The sequence below is a fragment of the Euleptes europaea genome, chromosome 6 (assembly GCF_029931775.1).
Source record: "Euleptes europaea isolate rEulEur1 chromosome 6, rEulEur1.hap1, whole genome shotgun sequence".
In the NCBI taxonomy this organism is placed as follows: domain Eukaryota; kingdom Metazoa; phylum Chordata; class Lepidosauria; order Squamata; family Sphaerodactylidae; genus Euleptes; species Euleptes europaea.
In genome coordinates, this window is record NC_079317.1 from 104,145,404 (window position 1) to 104,162,231 (window position 16,828).

General features: G+C 47.1%; 2 protein-coding genes across 2 annotated transcripts; one reads left to right on the forward strand and one right to left on the reverse strand.

Moving 5' to 3' along the window:
- The first annotated feature begins 1,191 nt into the window (after window positions 1–1,191).
- Window positions 1,192–10,994, forward strand: LOC130479629 (olfactory receptor 10T2-like). Its single transcript, XM_056852023.1, has 3 exons — window positions 1,192–2,105; window positions 10,067–10,158; window positions 10,372–10,994. The coding sequence occupies exons 1-3, from the start codon at window positions 1,192–1,194 to the stop codon at window positions 10,992–10,994; spliced, it is 1,629 nt and encodes a 542-aa protein (XP_056708001.1).
- Window positions 10,995–13,996: 3,002 nt separating this feature from the next.
- On the reverse strand, window positions 13,997–14,932 carry LOC130479353 (olfactory receptor 5V1-like). Its single transcript, XM_056851740.1, has one exon. It carries the CDS (start codon window positions 14,930–14,932, stop codon window positions 13,997–13,999), a length of 936 nt encoding a protein of 311 aa, XP_056707718.1.
- Window positions 14,933–16,828: the final 1,896 nt, after the last annotated feature.

Below are 16,828 nucleotides of genomic sequence, written 5' to 3' on the forward strand. Positions count from 1 at the left end.
ACAGGCCTCCCACAAAAGAGGGAGGCCTGGCATCCTTAAACATTTATGAAACATACACAATACTAGTTATATTCAAATAATTCATGGTTTCACAATTTATGTCACTATTCAGCTTTACAGTTATGAAAGCCTCCATCTTTCCCCGCCAGACTCGAGATATTAATTATTTTATGTAAACAATTGCCTAGAACATAAAGTGTCGGAATTATCAGGAGAACATGTTCCCAAGTGGTGAACCAGCCCCTGCACTAATAAATATCATAACATTCAACAAAGGTAGGGTGGCTTTCTTCTAGTTGGAGGTAAGTTTATGGATGACAGCTTCTAGATATCAATATATCTCAATTTCTGCGCTCACTGCAAGGATGTTATTGACAAATTGGAAAGGATTTAGAAGCTCATAAATGTGAAGTATTTTCTTAGAACTCCCAGTCATCTTCCCTGCCAGTCTTACCTATCTAGAGGGATGATAGCTCAAATTAATAACACTTCCTAGTTTAGCTCGGAGAGCCTATTGCAGAGAGTTCTATGACTTTGTCCATGCATCTTAAAGATCCACTCTATCGCAACATCCTTCCTTTAGTGTTATGCCATCTGTCTGAAAGGGAATAAAGTGTTTTTCTCACTTTTGTTGTGCAATAAAAATTAAGAACCATGATACTAGTATATCACAGCCTCACAATTTGTTTTCAGTGCCAGAACTCAGACTCAGCTGCTTTAGCACATTGTTGGGCCATGCCCTCTCAATGCAATATAGGAATCATTAGAAACTGTATTTTCCTGTGTGAAATAGGAAAATCCAATTGCAAATGATTGCTACAGTGCATCGAAAGAGAATTATCCAACATGTGTGAAAGCAGCAGTCACGAATATGTGAGAGGAGCATTTGTAGAGATATCAAGTTATGGGTGTAAGACTGACGCAGGAAAGTATAGGATGACAACTTCATGAACAAGAGGACTGGAGGATCATGTAGAAATGACATATTAGGTATTATCTACCTACTTCATGCATGTGTTGCACAACCTCCATAATGACAGCTTTCATATTGCTTGAACTATTGTTTCCCCTTATCTGCTGCCACTTTGAGCCAGTTAAGAGATGAGAAACTATTGTCATTACATTGTATACCTCATAGACTCATTTAACTCACTTCATTTTCCTTTTAGGTCAAATAACTTGTCTTAGAATATGCATAAGGGAAACATCAGCTCAGTGACCGAATTTCTCTTGCTAGGTTTTTCTGAACTTGGGAAGAACCCAACTGTGCTTTTCCTGATTTTTTCTCTTGGGTATGGCACAATCCTGGTCTTCAACATCACCATCATGTCAGTCATATTGACTGACCGGACCCTACACAGCCCTATGTATTTTCTGCTGTTTGCATTCTCAGTCTCAGAAACCAGCACCACATTTGTTACCATCCCCAAGCTCCTAGTGACTCTGCTGACAGGACATCAGTCCATTTCCTTTACTGAGTGTGCTTTGCAGGTATTTTGGTTCTTTGGCCTGGGGGCAAACAACTGTTTTCTGCTAGTAGCTATGGCATATGATCGATACGTGGCAATATGCTACCCACTTCAATACCAGGTCCTGATGAACAATAAGACATGTGCTAAACTAGTAGTTGCATCCTCTATGACAGGATTTCTCATATCACTGAGCATTGATGCCCTAATCTTCAGGTTACCCTTCTGTGGACCCAATGGAATCAGACATTTCTTCTGTGATCTCTCACCTGTTTTGAGACTAGCTTGTACTGACATCTACCTAACAAGTGTTGTGATTGTTTTTTTCTGTGCCATTGTTTTATTGGCAACTGTCATACTGATCCTGATCTCATATATCTACATCCTCTCTGCCATCCTAAAGATCCAGTCCAGCATGGGCAGACAGAAAGCCTTTTCTACCTGTGCCTCCCACCTCACTGTGGTGATAACACATTTTGGGTGTGCTTCTTTTGTGTATTTGAGACCTAAGTCTGTGTCTTCATTAGATCAGGACACAATTATCTCGGTGGGTTATGTCTTTCTAACTCCTCTATTGAACCCTATGATCTATACCTTAAGAAACAAGGAAGTCAAATTTGCCATTAAAAAACTGCTAAGAAATTTGTTTTGTTTCCAAACACTCTGAACAATAGGCTCTGTGACAGTTATGTAATCAACATGCAGGTTCTGGCAACTGTATAGAGCACTAATTTCCACAGCAGCCGATGAAGAGAAAGACTGGTATTCTGAAGTATTTGCAGTGCCATCCTAAGCACTGTTATACTCTTCTAAATCCATTTACATCAATGGGCTGAGAAAGGTGTAACTCTTCTTAGGATGTCACTGTAAATGTCTGATTTAAATAACAAATTACTTGTTAAACAAAATCTTTTGCCAATCAGACTTCACAGACTTGAGTTAAATTGTTATATACAATTTGAATTGCTATGCAACAAGGTGCAGAAAATATGACAATGAAACCTTTAATGGCATAATTATTATTACAGTTGTTACAAAATAATCATAAAACCTAATATCAATAAAATGAGCTCAAAAATCAAAGATTGCAAGCTTTTGAATTTTCATCACATCCGTCAGGAAATTGGCAACATCCACAGTAATCTTTGGAGCAAAATCATTTAATAGGAGTTGACATTTTGCTTTATTGGATATATGATATTTTGAATGTATCCAATTTTTAAGCCTATTCTCACGGGTTATTTGGTATAGGGGGCAGTCAAGCAGTATATGATCAATCGTATCCTGGGAATTGGACCCACAGGTACAAAGCCGTTTCTGTATCGGGATTTGATGGTACCTTCCATACAATATCCTTGAAGGGAAGGCGTTGACCCTGGCAAGAGAGAAGGCTCTATGAAGGGGAGGGATGTCCAAATTATAAAAATAATGGGGACTACTGTCAGTTTTGTTCATAAGACCCAGCGCAGCTGAGGAGCAGACCGGGGGTTGTGTGGGATGCAGCCTCTGTAGTTCCATATCTAAAAAGCGTTGCTTAACAATTTTAAAAATATGAGCCTCGGAAGTTGAGGCCAAGTCTTCCAGGGAGACTCCGGTAGATTTTATTTTGGTCAGAATTAAACGGTCCCAGGTAGTGTTATGTAGTTCTTTCAGCAGCATTGATAAAAGAGAACCAGACTCTGTTCTGAAATACAGTTTAAGCCAGAAACGAATCGTTATTAGCCAAGCCTTGGTTTCGCACAAATTTTGGCCTAACTCAGAATAAGTTGCATAGTAAGAGACACATCGTGGGAAACCCAGAATTTGTCTTTAAAAAGTTTGCTTGAAAGGATTCCAAATCGCAATTAAAAGCATTGACCCAAACTGGAATACCATATAAAATCTGAGGTAAAATTTTGGGATTGAATACCTTAACTGCGGCGGGAACAAATTGGTTGCCCTTATAGAAAAAGAATGACTTCAGTTGGCTCGAGGATATTCTCCCTAGTTTGATAGCTCTATTTCTGTGTACTACCCATTTCAGATTATAGTTGAAGGTAATGCCCAAGTATTTAAAACTCTTCACCTGATGTACTTTGGCCTTACCAATACGCAAGCTGAAGGGGGACCACTTCTTAGAAAAGACTAAGATGTTATTGATATTAATAATTGTATTATTAATGGATGTCACGCCCCGGGCTCGGAAGCGCGGAGCCAAGGGGGGGGGCTTGAGAGTCTACTCGAGGTTGTGGTGTTTCCTCGGCCTCAGACCACTCAGCCGGGGAATCTGAGCTTGTCTCCCCGTTTGAGTCTGCCAGGATTGTGGGCTACAGCTTCCTAGCCCGTCCTAGCCAGCCATCCTCCTCGGCCTCCATGCCACAACCCCTTTTTAAGCCCGTCCTCCCCTCTTAGCCCCGCCCTCCCGAGACCATATAGGCTGGGTTTTTTCTCTCCTTCCGGGATCCGCCTGTTGGAGGAGTCCTCCTGGTAACTCCCCCCCCGCTGCCCTCTTCTGGCCCTGCCGCGGTTCATTGGAACGCCCAGCGCGGCTCCTGCTGCTTGACCCCGTGGCGATCCGCCAAGGCCCTGGGACTCGCCGAAGGTCGGGCGGCTTGCCTCACCCGGGCTCCCGTCGGGCCCTCCGAGCGGTCCTCGGCCTGCAGGGGAAAGAGGGGGGCCGTTTGAAGAGCCAGCCTGTCGAGCCAGCTCTTGGGTCCTAAGGCCCCTGAAGTCTTCCCACCCGGCCTCTCCTCCAGGCTTCTTCCTCCCCCTCCCTCGCTCTCCACCCCCCCTCTCTGGCCTGCCCCCGTTCTGCCGGGCCACAGAAGTCTCCCGTCCCTCTTGGGCCCCAGGTAAGCTGGTTCGGGACTGTGGAGGGCGCCAGGGTGGGACCGAGTCCGCGCCGTCCCTCGGCTCCCCGGCCTCCCGGTGAGGGGTGGGGTGGGGCCGAGCCCGCGCCGTCTCGCGGTTCCCCCGGCCTCCCGACGAGGGGTGGGGTGGGGGCCAAGCCTGCGCCGTCTCGCGGTTCCCCCGGCCTCCCGACGAGGGGCGGGGTGGGGGCTGAGCTCGCGTCGTCCCGCGGCTCCCCCGGCCTCCTGGTGAGCGGCGGGGTGGGGGCCGAGCCCGCGCCTGCTCACGGCTCTCCCGGCCTCCCGGCGAGCGGCGGGGTGGGGGCCGAGCCCGCGCCTGCTCGCGGCTCCCCCGGTCTCCCGGCGAGCGGCGGGGTGGGGGCGGAGTCCGCGCCGCCCGGGAACGGGCTGGGCGCAGGACAATGGATGTAATTGATATTAAGAAGGTTTAGATGGCAATAATTTTCAAATGCCCCTAGATAGCATTTGAGGCCAATTTTAGAGTAGGATAAAATGGCGGTATCATCAGCATATAAAAGAAGAGGTACGGCTTTACCTCTTAATTTTGGCGGATGGCCGTTGATGGAATCTAAAGAGCAAGCAAGGTCTGACAGAAATAAGTTAAAAAGAGGGGGAGCAAGGATGCAGCCTTGCTTCACACCCTTGTTCGAAGGAATTTTATCAGTAAGGTCACCTTTAGGAGAATATTTTACCTGGCAAGTTGTAGTTGAGTGAAGTTTTTTTAAAAGAAGCTCTGGTTCCCGCCTCATATGGGAGCCACGATTGCTGCCCGCGGTGGGGGGGAAGCCGGCAGCGCAGAAAGCAGGCAGACAAAATGGTCGGCCGGCTGACACGTGCATTTGCGCATGCTTGGGAGGCTCGTGCCGGCCTTTGTCTGCCCGGCGACAACCCCCGCATTGGCCAGGACCTGTGGCATTGAGCCAATGGGGCCATGAGCGGGAGCTTGGGCGGGCGGGGCTTGTCCTTCCTAGGAAGTACAAAACAGGGAGGAGGTCCCACCCACAGCTCACTCCGTCTTTCTCTTTCGAAGACGGAGGCGAGCACGGACAAGCGATAGAGAGAACTCGACCGAGCGGGCAAGCGAGAGAGAAAGTAAAAGTAAAGGAGCAGACAAGCACAGAGAGATAGAGAGCACTGAGAGAGAGGGGCGGGAAGCGAATCGCGATAAGGGGTCGGATCAGCTGGGCAGCTTCGGCAGCGGCTTCTCAAGTGGATGGGCTGCGCAAGTACCATTGCCTACGCCTGTCAGTTGGAGGAGTCAAGCAGGCCCGCATATCAACCCGCTGTGAGAAGTTCTGCTGGATTGTTTCTTTTCACTCTGTTGTCAGGTCTGGCCCGTACAAGCAGTCAGATCCTGGTTCAGGTTCTTGACATGTTTTAGGCCCGTGTTTGCTGTTCAGTTGCTCTGTGATTCCCACTCCCTGTTCCTCACCCCTCCCGAGTCTCGACCTTGAGTAGTTAACGGCCAGGCCGTGTTTAGATTCCTGTTTCACTCCTTCTTCCCTCCTTTCCCCTGTGCTCTGCTATCTCGCTGTTTCCCAGGCCATTTGATCTTGCACCTGTGATGTAATCGTGTAACCATGCTTTAAGTTAGGCTTTGCAGCCCAAGCCTGTATTGGCAGCTTTGAAGCTGCAGTGTATCCATGCTTACTAGATGCTCTCAATAAACGTTTACCTGCTTCTGACATGCCTGTGTGAGCGAGTGACTTTTTGAGACGACCTAGGTTGGCTTGAGGACCTGACATTAAGCTGCCAATCACTTGCTCCAGCTCCGATCCCAAGCTGTGAATTCTTGGCTATGTCGGACCCTGGAGACAATGGTGACACAGCGTCTGGCGGGAATACCACGACACCAAAGGAGCCCGATCTCGAGCAGAAGAAGGAGAAACCGAAACCCGATGGAGCGGGTGCGGGCACCAAACAACGGGTCTCCCTTCTCAGTGCCTGGCTGGATACTCCCTGCAAATGGGCTCCAGCGGGGGGCATCACGGAATGTCGGAAGCAGACGATGGCCGACATGGAAGGGCTGGGGGTCGACATGGATCGGCGGGACTCCCTTCTATGGCATGAGTGGGAAGAGGAACGTTGGCACCTGCAGTTTGAAAGGCAGGAGATGGCCGATCGGATGGATGCTATGTATGCAGTGATCCAGGACATGGCACGCAAGTTGGATGACTTGCATCGGCAGCCGCCCCAGCCAGGGCAACCCGACGGAGGAGGCCAGCCTGTGGTACCTGCACAGCCAGTTGCACCTGTGCTGCCGGGTGGCCCTGCTCCAGGCCCACCCCATTGCCGGGACTTAAAGGTGACTTTCAATGGGTCAAGCGACTTATTTTCTGGTCCAAGTGGACATTTTTATGTGGGAGCAAGGCAAGACCTTCGCCTCGGAAGAGAGCCGGGTGCAATACGTTGCTTCACTGTTGCAAGGAGAAACCGCTGCAAGGATGGTGCACCAGTATGAGCTACGCTCCCAAGTTTTGTGGAGTTTGGATGACTTCATGATAGCTCTCCGGAACCGGTTCGAGGATCCGCACCGGGGGGAGCGGGCCAAGACGGCGCTGTTGCAACTATGCCAAGGGACTAAGTCTGTGGTGCAGTATGCAAGTGAGTTTCAATTGCTTTCGAGCAAGATATTGGACTGGAGTGAGGCCACTTGGGTTCAGTACTTTCGTGAGGGACTTAACCCGGAGCTGCAGAATTGGGCGTTTATACAGGGGAACCCTCCCAATGTAGAAGGCATGCAACCGATATTGAAAACTGCCAGCAACTACTGCAACTCTCCAAGCAGTGGACTGTCCGAGAGACCAAACCCAGTGGAGGCAGGCCCGGCACCCCCAAGGACTCTCGTTCCTGGCAAGGAGGGGGGCAGTCGGTGGCAGAGTGGCGCAAACGCTTTGAGAGTGGAGCCTATCTCGTTTGCGGGGGCTTGGGTCATTTCGCCTCCCGGTGCCCGTCCCGAGCCGGAAAGCCGGGCTGTTCCCAACCAGCGGCGAGGGAAGCGGAACGTGCCCGCACTGAGGGACAACCACTCTGCCGAAGCGGCTTGATGGGGAGACGGAGTACGTCCTCAGCTCTTCAAGTGCAACCCAACCAGGCCCATCGGGGCCGCGGAGTATAAACCAAGCGTCCGGCTCATCAGAGCCGTGGATTACAAATCTAGAAACTCCATCCTCCAGCAACGAGGAGGAGTGGGACCCACCGGCAAAAAATACCGTCGGTCTGCTGTGAAGGGAGCTCCTTGGCAGACCGCTCCGGACCTTGAGCAGCAAGCTCCAGTAATGGTAAGCGAGCAGGAAGACAATGTGTACGTGGAGGTTGCCCTAGCCTTACCCAGGGGGGGAACTATCCTAAGGGTACCAGCTCTAATAGATTCAGGCTGTGCTCAGACTTTGATTAATGAAGAAACTGCCCGAGAGTTAAGGGTAAAAAGAGTTGAATTACCTGAACCCGTTAAGTTTGCCCAGATGGACTGTAGTGACTTTAGGGGCGGCCCAGTCCGCTATAGAACTGCACGAGTTGCCTTGGGAGTGGGGGAACATTGGGAACAGATCCATTTGACCATATCTCCCATAATGGCTCCCATAGTTTTGGGAATGAACTGGCTTTTGAGTCATAGTCCTATCATAGACTGGAAGAACCGAACCTTAACCTTTTTGCAAGCTCAGTGTGACCGACATAGGAGGGAGGTGGCCTTCAAAGAACAAGCGGCTGCGTTATTGGAACAGCCATCAACGAGCGTTCCACCTCCTCAACTCCCCAGGGAATATGCCCAGTTCGCTGATGTATTTGAACTGCGTGAATGTGATGAGTTACCCCTCACTGTGAGACGGACTGTGCCATTGAAGTGGTGGGGGAGGGCAAACTCTCGAAAGGGAAAATCTACCCGATGACCCCAAAGGAGAAGGCGGTGTTAAGAGACTATTTGGATTCTAATTTAAAGAAAGGGTTTATTCGTCCGTCCAAGGCACCTTATTCGGCACCTGCCTTTTTTGTAAAGAAAAAGACTGGTGATCTCCGTCTTTGCATTGACTTCCGTAGACTTAATGCAGTCACCCAGTCTAATGCCTACCCCCTTCCTCTCATTCCAGACCTGCTCGCTCAATTAAAAGAAGGCCGGGTTTTTAAGACACTGGACTTAGTAGAAGCTTACCATCGCATCCAGATTAGGAAAGGGGATGAACAGAAAACAGCCTTCTCTTGTTGTTCTGGGATGTTTGAGTATTTAGTGATGCTGTTCGGACTAACGGGAGCTTCTAGTGTCTTCATGCAAATGATCAATGAAGTGTTACATGATTTGTTATACCGTGGAGTGATTGTTTATCTGGATGACATTTTAATTTACACGAAAACCATGGAGGAACATGTGGCTTTAGTCACCGAGGTGTTGAAGTGTTTGCGGGCTCACCAACTGTATGCTAAGGTGTCCAAATTTGAGTTTCATCAGCCATCCATCACCTTTCTTGGGTATATTGTGTCACAACAGGGACTTGAAATGGTCCCCGAGAAAATACGGGCAGTAGTAGAGTGGGAGGCACCCACCACTCGTAAGCAGTTGCAACAGTTTCTCAGGTTTGCTAATTTCTATAGAAACTTCATCCATGACTTTGCGCAAGTAGCCTTGCCCCTCACCTCACTGTTGTGAACGAAAGGAAAGGGGCCCGCTGCCTCTTTGCCTTCCGCCAAGCTTACGTGGACCCCCCAAGTGCCAGCAGGCATTTGATTCCCTCAAACAGTTGTTCACTTCTGACTCAGTTCTTAAGCATCCCGATTGTGAACAACCTTTCACTGTACAAGTAGACGCTTCCGATGTTGCTATGGGGGGGGGTGCCCTCTTGCAAAGGGATGAGAATGGCCACTTAAAGCCGTGCACCTTCTTCTCCAAGAGGTTCTCTTAGACCGAACTCAACTGGGCTATCTGGGAGAAGGAGGCAGCGGCTGTTAAACATGATCTCACGATTTGGAGGCATTTCCTAGAGGGGGCGGAGGAGTCCTTTGAGGTCTGGATTGATCACAAGAACCTTGAGGCGCTCAAAGGTTTTAGGAAGCTGTCGGCCAAACAAGTTCATTGGGCACAATTCTTTGCCAAGTTTCGTTTCGTCTTGAAGCACGTCCCGGGGAAAGACAACTGTCTAGTGGATGCATTGTCCTGGCTCCCCCAATACCACGGTCCTATTGACCGTCCTGTCGAATCCCTCTTCACTCCGGAGCAACGGGGGGAGGTGTCCGGTCTGGCTGTGATCACTCGGGCTCAAAGTCGGGTGGAGGTTCCCGCTTCGGTCAGCGGACTGCTGGAAGCCTTCTGAGTAAAGCTGGCTGAGGCCGCCCTGCAGGAGGAGGGGGGCAAGCTTTTCCCCAAGCCCTCACTCACCACGGGGACTTGTGGTTTCATGGCAACAAGCTCTATGTACCTGAAAGTGTTTGGAGGGAGGTGTTGGCTATGGTGCATGGTGCTAAAACCGCAGGACATTTTGGTTTTGTCAAGTCTTGACACTTGCTGCAGTGTCAGTTTTGGTGGCCGGGAATGAGGGTGGATGTGGAACTCTTTGTGCGCAGTTGTCCCACATGTGCAACTTCGAAAAGACTCATGGGGAAAGCTCCGGGACTTCTTAAGTCTTTAGAAACCCCATCAGTCCCCTGGGAGGTTATTGCCATGGACTTTATTACTGATCTGCCTCCCAGTCGGGGGGAAACCGTGTTGTGGGTTGTAACGGACTTATTTTCCAAGCAAGTATATTTTATTCCCTGTGCTGGTTTGCCTACCGCCCAGAAGCTGGCACGCATGTTTGTTACACACGTGATGAAATATCATTCCTTTCCACGCAAGATAATTTCTGACAGAGGTTCCCAACATGTGGCTAAATTCTGGAAAGCCTTTTTAAAAATCATGGGGGTGGAACAGGGGCTATCATCTGCACATCACCCCCAAACTGAACGAGTTAATGCTGTGCTAGAATGTTATTTGTGTTGCTATGTAAATTACCATCAAGACAATTGGGTCGATCTTTTGCCTTTTGCTGAGTACGCTTACAATAATGCCCCCCATTCCTTCACAGGTTTCAGTCCGTTCCGGGTGGTCAATGGCAGGGACTTTGGTCCTTTTGGAAATACTGCCCTTTCCCAATACATGGGAGGTACTGCTGATGTTGATGAGTGGATTCAGATTGTTCAGACTACATGGCCCTGGCTCCAGAAAAACTTGGACCATGCCAAACACAAATATAAGGAGCAAGCAGATAAACATCGTTCCCCGGGGTGGGAGTTAAAGATGGGGGATCAGGTGTATCTGTCCACTAAGAATCTACGGACCTTGCGTCCATGCAGAAAGCTCAGCGATAAGTATGTGGGTCCTTACCCCATCACCAGGGTTATTAATGAGGTGACTGTGGAACTAGCTCTTCCCAAGGCGCTTCGAAGAGTTCACCATGTGTTCCACATCAGCTTGCTCAAACCGTATACCGCAGCCCCTCACTTCCACCTGGAGCCCAAGCCGGAGGTACCCACTGTGGTGGGAGGGGAAGTGCACCTGGAAGTCTCTAAGATTCTGGATTCTAAACTGAAGAAGGGGAAGTTGTTCTATTTGGTCCGGTGGAAGGGGCAAAACGATTTGTTGTCTCAACATTATAAACACAACTTCTACTCCCCCTATCAGGGGAGAAAAAGAAATCGTCAAGTTTAGATTGTTTTGAAGCTGGAACACTCAAAACGCCGTCTGATTTTCTTGGGCGTTTGCCAGGTGCCATAAATCCTCCTTCTAATCAGTGGCGGGAGAAAGTGTAGGAGCCGTAAAATAATAAAACTTATCCCAATTTTCTATGGCTGACAGCACACAGCATTTAAGATTTGGAATTGATGAGGTAATTTCAGCGATTTGGTTCTTGTAGGTTATCCGGGCTGTGTAACCGTGGTCTTGGAATTTTCTTTCCTGACGTTTCGCCAGCAGCTGTGGCAGGCATCTGCGAAACGTCAGGAAAGAAAATTCCAAGACCACGGTTACACAGCCCGGATAACCTACAAGAACCAATGAACTCTGACCGTGAAAGCCTTCGACAATATTTTAATTTCAGCAACTTCAGCAACTAAAAAAGTCTATAATCTTAACTAATCTTAGCTAATTAAGGCCGATATACAATAAACCTTAAAACCTCTCCAGGTCTGCAACAACATAAAAAGGTCTCAAAAGACTAAAAAGAGCTATCCTGCTTCACAGCAGCAGATAACCCACTCAGCTTATAAAAAGAAATGTCTCAATTCAGGCAATAAAACTAATTGACCAGATAAAACCTTTAAAAAATCCTCAGAGCACCGAGGCTGTGTCCGCTGCAGCTGCCGCCATCTTCGACTTTTTATCCGGTGGCTCACCAGTTATTGTGGAGGGCCAACATCAGGCTGTAGAGGCCAAGGCCTTTGCCTGCTGTTATGTCCTGGCACTGGGATTCAGAGGTTTACTGCCTCTGAATGAGTAGGTTCACTTTAGCTACTATGCTACTATGGCTAGAAGCCACTGATAGACCTATACTCCATAAAAAAGTCCTCTTTTCATCAGTGAAAATACACTAGACATTTGTAATATATGTTGCATTTGTAACAATAGACATTTGTAATATATGTTGCATTTAACACTCTTAATGGCACCAAAAATTGCTCATTTTATATGCAAATACAATCATTTTGCACACCCAGTTGCCTTTGTGTTTTAATCAAGGAGGCAGTTCTGAAAAGCAAGCAACATGCGTACCTCCTTGAACTTTGTCCATTGGACTTTTGTGAAACAAATAAACAACACAGAATTTTTAATAAATAAATTGAGCAGCCTTTTGAGAACTTACTCCTCACTGCCTCTGTTTTATTTTTAGGACACAGAGAGAGAACTAGATGCAGCAAATATAGATGCTTATAGAATGACAAAACCTTCACCCAGAAAAAGCAATATTACACCAAGAAAAAAAGGTAATCATTTTCTCAAAATGCCTTCTGTACTTTCTTGAATTTTGATCAGACACTTTCATTGTTCAGCTTTTAAAAAATTTCTGCACTGATATGCATGCTACCGCCCTCCAAGAAATAAAGCGAGCCGGGGACGCTAGCGCGCTCGTAGTGGAACACAACAATAAGGAAATTTTAAAACTTGCCACCACAGTAAAGGATGCCGGCAAGCACTCATGGTGGGAGACTCTATTAGGCTGGAGTGTCAGAGGTTGCCCTGTGATTGCCTTCTCACTGAATGTCTTCTGATTTCTTGCCTAGCCATGCTAGGGCTGGCCCGTACAAGCGGTCAGGCTCTTGACATGAGTTAGGCCAGTGTTTGCATTTTTGCTTTGATGTTCATTTGCTCTGTTGTTCCCACTCCTTGTTCCCCTCCCCCCTCCCTTTGCCCTGGCCTTGAGCGGAGCAGTACCATGTTTAGGCTCCTTCTCCCTCCTTCCTGCCAAGCACCGTTAGCTATTCCTTTTCCAGGCCGTTTGAAACGGCACCTGTGATGTAATCATGCTTTCAGTTATGCCTTGTAGTCTGGCTCGTCATTAGCAGCTTTGAACCTGCAAGTTGCCTTAGCTGTTCCTGTTGCTTCTTCAATAAAGTTTACCTGCTTCTGACTTGACTGTCTGAGCGAGTGGCTTTTTGGGAATTGCCCAGGTTGGCTGGAGAACCTGATATTGAGTCCCTCGGCAACCGGATTCCTAAACCTAGTTTTGCATCCCTTCGTAGTGATATTAGTAGCCCAAGTTTTGGTCACCATATTAATGATTTCACTCGGATGCTGGGTGCAAAAGCAGCTTGGTAAATCCACCGCACCACCCAGCTTGCCTCTAAGCAATTATAGGGAGAATGCAGCATTTTTTTTCTCTCTCTCTCTCCTTCCCCCCCTTTTTTGTATGTGTGTTTCTTTTGCATTATTCTTTGACTTTGTGAGGAGGGGGTTTTTTTGTGGTCACCCCAGACCAAAAATTGCAATGCGGGAGGTGGGAACATTTGAGACTGGCACTATTCTACAGCCACCGAGAAGGTGGAGGCAGACAAGGCAAGGTACTGGGTTATGCCCGTGCAAGCCAGCAGAGTCAGAAGACAGCAACGCTGCCTTCTGGCCTGGTTTCTCTGGTTTTGGGCATGGTCTCCCGCTTTGGTCGAGTCTCCGCCCTAGGTGCAGAGTCTCAGAATGGCGAGGCCACTCCAAGGAGCCAGAGAACCCACCGCCAGTCTCCTTTTAAGATCAAGGGACCCCCTCTCCCCCCCCCCCCCGGTATGACCATACCCTTGTAAAGTCAATGAAAGAGTTATCTCGATATAATGAACCCCCCTCTAGCTAAATAAGTAGCAAGCAATTCCATCTCTTTGTGCAGGGCACCTGAGAAGGAAATAGACTTTCTCTTTCTCCCTTTGGGGCTGTTCTGTGCTATGTGAGGGGATTGTGATATTAGCTGGGCTTGACCAGTACTGCACCTGCTTTGCCTTTACAAGGACACACTCAAGGTTTATTTGTTTGTTTATTCATTATATTTCTAGTCTGCCCTTCCCGGCAAAGCCAGGCTTCACCATGCCTAAGCTAAAATATATATATTATTATTCTTTTTATACTCAAGTTTTCTCCACAATGGGAAACTAATGTGGTTTACAACATTCTTTTTTCATGCATTTAGATCATAGACAAGGGTTTGGTAGATCATAGACAAGGGTATGGTAGCTTTATGAAAAGATCTTCAGGCCAAGTGCTTTTATCAAGGCCCTTTTAACTTCCTGGTTTCTCAAGCTGTAAATAATTGGATTTATCATGGGAGTGACTACTCCATACAACATGGAAACAATCCTGTCTTGCTTGGGAGAATAGGTAGAGGTGGGACGAGCATATGTAGCAATGGTGGTCCCATAAAACAGGCAAACTACAGCCAAGTGGGAACCACAAGTAGAGAAAGCTTTACGCTTGCCTTCAGTAGAGGGCATTTGCAAGATAGTAGAAATTATATAGATGTACGAGATCAGGGTAATGACAAAAGCACTGCCTCCTAAAATACCAGCCACAAGAAGGACGACTAGTTCAGGGATGTAGGTAGAAGAGCAAGAGAGGGCACGCACTGGAGGGATATCACAATAATACTGGTTAACTTTATTAGGCCCACAGAAAGATAATGTAAAGGTCAGAGAGGTATGAATCATAGAATTAATAAAGCCAATTATCCAGGTCCCAACAGCCAGCTGAGCACATAATCTTTTACTCATAATGGTTGTATAATGCAGTGGGCTACATATGGCAACATATCGGTCATATGCCATCACTGCTAGAAGGAAAATTTCAGTGCCCACCACATAAATGAGGAAGAACAGCTGAAGCATGCAGCCAGAATATGATATAGTTTTATCCTCTGACAGGAATATCTGTAGCATCTTTGGCACTGTGATAGTTGGGCAAAGAACATCCAGCACAGATAAATTACTGAGGAAGAAGTACATGGGAGTCTGGAGGCGAATATCTGTCCCTATTGCCATGAGGATAGCACCGTTCGCTGCCAAAGTGATCAAGTAGATCAGCAGAATCATCACAAAAAGGGGAAACCGCACTTCTGGGAGATCAGACAGTTCTGTCAGGTAAAAGTACTTTATGGCTGTTAGATTAGCCTTCTCCATCTTCTTGCCAACAAGGCAGATCATCTGGAATATCTGAAACATAGTAAAAACAATGTACAATTGTTAAAATAAAGACTTCTATTTCCTCTCAGACTCATAGAATCATAAAGTTGGAACGGACCACCAGAGTCAAGTCCAACCCCCTGCACATTCACAACTACCTCCCTCCCCACACCCCTAGTGACCAGAAGATGGCCAAGATGCCCTCCCTCTCATCATCTGCCTAAGGTCACAGAATCAGCATTGCTGACAGATGGCCATCTAACCTCTTCTTTAAAACCTCCATGGAAGGAGAGCTTACCACCTCCCGAGGAAGCCTGTTCCACTGAGGAACTGCTCTGTTAAAAAATTCTTCCTAATGTCTAGACGGAAACTCTTTTGATTTAATTTCAACCCATTGGTTCTGGTCCGACCTTCTTGGGCAACAGAAAACAACTCGGCACCAACCTCTATATGACAGCCCCTCAAGTACTTGAACATGGTTATCATATCAACTCTCAGTCTTCTCATGCTTTCTTTTAAGTTACTGCAGCTGGCTGCATGCTTTGGTAGTCTAATGTCTCTAGTTTGTTCAGTCCCTCTTTTTGGTAGGCAAAGAAAAAGAGATGGACGGGTTCTATAGATCATTTCTACTTTTAACAATATAAATCTTAATAATAAAAACTGATACCTATCCAATTGACCTTTTTTAGCAATTTTGTGTCAGAGTACCTATTGGCAGGATTTTTGGGGGGAAGGGCAGAGGCATAATTACACTAAAGAGAGCAGCATTGGGAGCATTAGCTGAAAAGACAAACTAGTCTTTGATTTAAAAAGCAACTGTGTCCCTGGCAATGCCTAGCAATGATGTGAAAGAATAAACATGAACCTGCTTTACACAGTCAGACTATTTGACCCATCAATGCCAGTTTGTCTATAATTGGCACTGGCTCTCCAGGGACTCAGACAGAAGCGTTTTACTAAAGTTGTGCAAAAAAAACCCAACAACGGTAAATTTCGGGTTTGGGTTTATTGAGCCCGATTTTTTTCAGTAATCCTGAAATAAGCTAAATACTCATACCGGTAAAAATGGGTATTCAGCTTTATTTCCAGGTTTCCAAAAAAAACTGGGTCCATTATAGTCTATTGGGAAAAAATTCAAAGCTCCTGTAGGGACATTTTTGGAGGTAGAGTTCCCAAATTTTCAGGGTAGCTTCAAGGGACTCTCCTTGCACAAACCCCCAAAATTTGGTGAATATTGGGTCAGAGGGTCCAATTTTATGGGGTCCTGAATGGGTTGGGGGGCCCTTCATAGAAATGCATGGTAAAGTCTACAATGTTTTTCTATGGAAGAAAATCTTCATCAGTCTTCACCAAACTTTGGTGTTTATGCAAGGAGAGTCCCTTGCAGCTATGCTGCAAATTTGGTTACACTACTTAGAAAAATGCCCCCTTCCCCGGGAGAATTTTTAAAGTACTTACTTTTCACAGTCTGTAATAGCCGCTTCCCCTCACTAAAGAATCATGGGAAAACTCAGTTTCCCATGACTGCTTACAATGAGCCTGCACAATAGCCCACAATAGCCCATTGCAAGTATTCATGGGAAACGGAGTTTTGTCACAATTCTTTAGTGAGAGGAAGCAGCAATTACTGATTATGTAAAGTAAGTACTTTAAAAAATAAAGCAAGTACTTTAAAAATTCTCCTGGGGAGCATTTTTCAAGGTAGAGTCACCAAATTCACAGCATAGCTTCACGAGACTCTCCTTGCACGAACTCTCCTTGGTAAAGTTTTGGACAGGGGGTCCAACTTTATGGGGTCTTGAATGGGTTGCCCCCTTCTCCATAGAGAAGCATTGTGTGCTTCTCTATGGAGGAGGGGGCGACCGGGACCCCATAAAATTGTACCCCTAACCC